General features: G+C 40.6%; 1 protein-coding gene across 1 annotated transcript in view; it reads right to left on the bottom strand.

Annotated features, from left to right (window-relative positions):
- Window positions 1–3,657: 3,657 nt before the first annotated feature.
- The window catches only part of BPIFC (BPI fold containing family C), a 61,573-nt gene continuing 60,241 nt past the window's right edge, over window positions 3,658–4,989 (bottom strand). Inside the window, exon 15 of the mRNA XM_006897531.1 lies at window positions 3,658–3,783. Within this exon, the coding sequence (XP_006897593.1) occupies window positions 3,658–3,783 (126 nt within the window). The remainder of the gene's footprint in view (window positions 3,784–4,989) is intronic.

Here is a 4,989-nt window from a genome sequence, read left to right as displayed (position 1 = left end):
GTACCGACGGCTGGAGCGCGCGCTGGCCGCCAATGCGCAGGCGCGGCCGGAGTCTCAGCGTGGGCGACGGCAAGCGCCGAGGCCCCAAACACCTCATACGACTGCCTTTTTACGAATGTGAGACTGCCCTCTAGCGTTAATGGTTTTCGATCTCTCCTAGTTTAAGTTCAAACTCAACCCCAGGTGAACAAGTCCATTCTGACTCCTAGGGACGCGGAAGGACAGGGCAGAATTGCTCTATCGGGTTTCCAGACTGTACATCTTTATAGAAGTTAATGACCTCATCTTTTTCATGAAAAAAAGTCTTTTTAAAAAGTCATTGCCATCATGGAGTCATACAATTTGATGGTTAGGGAGCTGAGGGAAATGGAAAGGATCTTGTGTGAAAAACAATGTATTTGAATTTTGTAAATAAGCTAGTATAAAAAATGTAAACTAGAATGTGTATGAACGATTGTATGAAACACGATGTAAATGAAAGATTGTATAAAACAATGTATATGAATGAAACATGTTGTAAAGGGATTATTACACGAATATCAGTAAAAAATATTAAAGAAAAAAAAGTTAAAAAAAAATTTCATTGTCATCGTGTTGCAACCGAGGCATAGTTGAGTCTCCAGCAGGTTTTCGGAGGTTGTAAATCTCACTAAGGGAGATGGCTCTGCTTTCTTCTACAGAGCAGCTGGTGCATTTGAACTCATTGACTTTGAGTTGGCAGCACAATTCCTAACCCGCTAGAACCTAAGAGGTCATCAAAGGAATGGGAAAGATTCGGTGTGAAAAACAAAGTATACTAACTTTGTAAGTAAACCAGTATAAAATGAAAAAAAATCAATAAAAAGAAAGAAAGAAAACACCCCTTTCCGAAAGTAACTAGTTCTAACTGTACACTTTTTGGTGAAAGCTTAACTACTGCGCCGCAGGGGCTCCTTACCTGTTCAATGTATGATTTTTATGGACCTGTAAATAAATACCCTCACAAATTTTTCCGGGAGCCCTCACAAATTTTTCCGGGAGTTCTGGTGGCCTAGTGGAATTGTGCTCCCAATGGAAAGGTATATGGTTCAAATCCACCAGCTGCTCCACAGGAGAAAAAGGCGATCTCCTTTGTGATGAACTGCCTCTGAAAACCCACTGAGTGCCACCTATGTCTTGATTCTAGCTTGATGGTACACAACAACAATACTGATTGACAGTCTTTCGAGGTGCTACATTTGCAATGAAGCTACATGTGTTGCTGCTGCTTCTCAGTTATAATGTGTTCTGGTTAAAATGAACTAATTCCCCAGGAAGTTTACAATTGCTCATTTAAAACTATGCCCAAATGTCATTATTTTTCATAAAATGTTCCTTTATGTTTCAAAGGTTTGTCTTTTTAAAAGATATTTCACAGTATGATTCTAAATATTTTTTTATAATACTTGTTTAATTTTGTACTCTAATCTATGGCTGAAGACTACACCCTTGAGTAAGGATTGAAGCTCAACATCAAGAGGACAAAGCTTCTTGCCACTGGGCCAATTGGCAGCACCATGATGGAGAAGATATTGAGAAGATGGAGAAGAGAGTGAGGTTGTTAACAATTATAGCTTGCTTAGCTCCACAATCAATACTCTTAACACCAGCAGTCAAGAGATCAAAAGATGAGTTACATGAGGAAAATCTGCTGTCAGGGACCCCTCCAGAGTGCTGAAAAGCAATGATGTCAGTCTAGAGACTAAGGTGCATCTAATCCAGGCAATTACTCACTATGCATCAGAAAGCTGGACAATGATTAAAGATGATAGAAGAATTGATGCCTTTTGAGTTGTAGTGCTGGAGAAGAGTCTTGAACATACCAGGGTCCACCAAGAAAACAAATGTGTCTGTCTTGGAGATGATGAAACCAAGTTTTTCCTTGGAGGCTAGGATTTTGAAGCTCCATCCCACATGCTTTGGGCATGTGGCCAGGAGGCACCAGTCTTTGGAGAAGGACATTATGCTTGGAAGGGTGGAGGGATAGCATGGAAGAGGAAGACCTTAAATGAGAGGGATTGATACAGTAACTGGGGCAATGGGAGTTGGTGTGTCAGAATTAGTGAGACTGACTCAGGGCAGGGCAGGGTGCAGAGCTGCTGTACATAGTGTCGCTGTGGGTCGTAGGTGACTTGACAGCACGTAACAACAATATAATTCTATACCCAGTGTCTCTTGTTCATAATAAGCCCGGTCTTATATTGTTTTATAATTTTGCTCCATTTTTTCCTCTCTCTAGTCAATTCAGGGTCTCCTAATGTGATCCCTTTCAGCAGTAGTGTCTGGTTCTGGTCTCAGGGTCATAGAAACTGAGGTTCGTTCATACAGCCCATTAGAGTCTTGGACAAATTGTCTCAGTTCATTGTTTTCCCCTTTCTTGTTTGTTCTGGACAGGGAGAGACCAATCGCTGCTCCTTGGATGGCTGTTTAAATGCACTTAAATACTCTCACTGCCTTTTCCCTAATCCCTGGGAAAGGAGGATGGGGCACATATAGAAAGAAAGAAAGAGAGAGAGAGAGAGAGAGAAAGAAAGAGAAAAGAAAAGAAAGCATTCTTGAAGGGAATCAGTTTCCAGAGTCTCCTAAGATCACTCTGTATCTTAATGGGGAAAAATAAAAATGAAGCTGCAACCTTAATTCATTCAATTTCACTTTTCAATGGAGCTTTTAAATCTGCAGTCTGAGATTTTGTGAATGGTAAGCCCACATCCAAACCCAACCAGCTGCAGTGCTTGGTTTTGACTTATGCTGGGTGCCGGAGTACAACGGTGCTCCATGGAGTGTTCACGGCTATGACCTTCTGGAAACAGATCACCAGGCCATTCTTCTGAGGTGTCTCCTGGTGGGTGCCAGTCTCTAATCTTCCGTTATGCAGTTGAGTACTTAACTGTTCACGCCACCAAAGGCTCCTTTATCAGTGCTAAAGATATTCCCTTCCCTTTATCATGTGCTATTTTATTGAAAAAAAAAAAAAAGAAAAACATTTTCAAATAAAAAAGACAGACATTGATAGAAAACCATTTTAATTAAATAAAGGACACAGTAACAGTACATACAAAACATAAAACACCAAAATGTAGGGAGGAGGAGATCCCTAGAGGGGTGAGGAGGGCCCCATGGATAAGAACCATTTCAAATGTTCTAAAGAGTTTCTTTTTATTTTTGTCTGTGTTCCGTCAAATCAGATGTGACTGGTACAGGAGGAGGTGCCCCTCCTTCTCTAGCACAGCATCTGGTGGATTTGAACCGTGTGCCTCTGGGATTGCAGTTCAGCTTCTTGCCACTAAGCCACCAGAGCTTCCTCTAATGTTTCTTATCCATCTCATTCGGGGCACATACCTAGCTCTTGGCTCCCAAATCCTGTAAACATGTATACACACATAACACGCACATGTACATGTACATATTCAAAAGCCCATCACTACACACACACACACACAGCGACATCCCCCTCCCCTCACATTCAGGTCTTTAATCCACTTTGCTTCCCTCTAAGTCCCAGGAGATTTGAGAAAGAGTTTTGCTCAAGCAACTGGGAAAGGTTTAAGCTTCCACCATCCACTGTCGTCATCTTCTGGGTTTACAGCAGCTGTAGGGTTAAGAGCCATCTATGTCTTGGGATGTCTTGTAAATCGGTACTCAAGGGGCTGGCTTCCTATTCCAGAATTCATTTAATAAGTTCAGGTTATTTCCCCAGCTGTGACCACTTGGCTTCTGCTTTGACTTTTGTTCATACTTCAGGTCAGTGGAAATTAAAAGGAAACCCTGAAAAGGATGGGATAATGAAGAAAATGTCAACCTTTGAGCACTTATAGCTTTGGAGTGTCTGGGTTTGCTGCATACCCCATCCTGTTCTATGTTGCTTCCCCCACCCCCCATCGCCCCAACTGAGGGAGGGCACCTTAGATGTAAACAGGCCACTTTGGGTTAAAGTCATTTGATTTGACTTAAGCCTCTGCAGAACCTTATGTAGGCATGTATGTGCATTCTTGGAGTTGGATGGGAAAAGAAGGTACGTCATTTGTATAATTGGACATTCCTATCAGAAATTAATTTCTATATCTTGGAAGAAAAAGCTCTAAAAAGAAAGGAAGGATGAGAAAAGGTTGCTTGAAGTTAGTGAATGAGAATATATCTTGAAACAGTTAACAGACTCCTGGATTCAGAAGAGGGAAGTTCATGGACTGGGGTTTCAGAAGTACAAATCTGGTCACAGTCTCGTGCTTTTCTAGGAGCATAATCCCCTTTGAATTCTGACTCTTAGCATTGTCACTTTTGCTGTTGTCAACTGTCTTGGATCTGAACCCTAACCACTTGGTTCTTATCATAGGGCCATTCATATGATTAGTTGTAGGGTAGGATTATAGACTATAGAGTTTTTATTGACTGATTAGGGGAGTAGATTACCACATCTTTCTTCTTAGTATTTTTTACTCTGGAAGGACCACTGAACTCTGTTCAGCATCCCGGTTACACACAAGCCTCCATTGACATATGGATGTTAGCAGCATATGGAATGCATTTGCTGGGAATTGAGACTGAGTCTTCAGTGTGGAAGGCAAGAATTCTATGACTGAACACCAATGTGGTCTCCTCATATACAGACTTTCTTGTGAAACAATTGAAATAAGGAGTGCTAAGCAATAGTTTCTTCTAGCATGAAATAGTAGTAGTAGTAGAGTAGTAATAATAATAATAATAATAATAATAATAGTTTTATGACAAGTATTTGTTATATTTGAGTAATTCAATAATGGTTGGGCTGCTTAGTGAAAATTGATTGGACTTGCACTGATTTGTAAACCCAACTTTAAATCCTGTTATGAGTTAATGTCAAATTTGTAAAGAACTAAATGTGTTGTTAATGAAATTCCTTAGGCTATGGGGGGAACCCCCCAAATAAAACAAAAATAAAAATAAAGAAAGTAACAAGAGACTTATCCAAGTGTGAGAAGAAATGCGTTAGCTAAG

The sequence above is a fragment of the Elephantulus edwardii genome, unplaced genomic scaffold, assembly GCF_000299155.1.
Source record: "Elephantulus edwardii isolate Elephantulus edwardi_28Jun2011 unplaced genomic scaffold, EleEdw1.0 scaffold00211, whole genome shotgun sequence".
NCBI lineage: Eukaryota > Metazoa > Chordata > Mammalia > Macroscelidea > Macroscelididae > Elephantulus > Elephantulus edwardii.
Note: the sequence above shows the minus strand (reverse complement) of the source record. Positions and strands in the feature narration are given on the sequence as shown.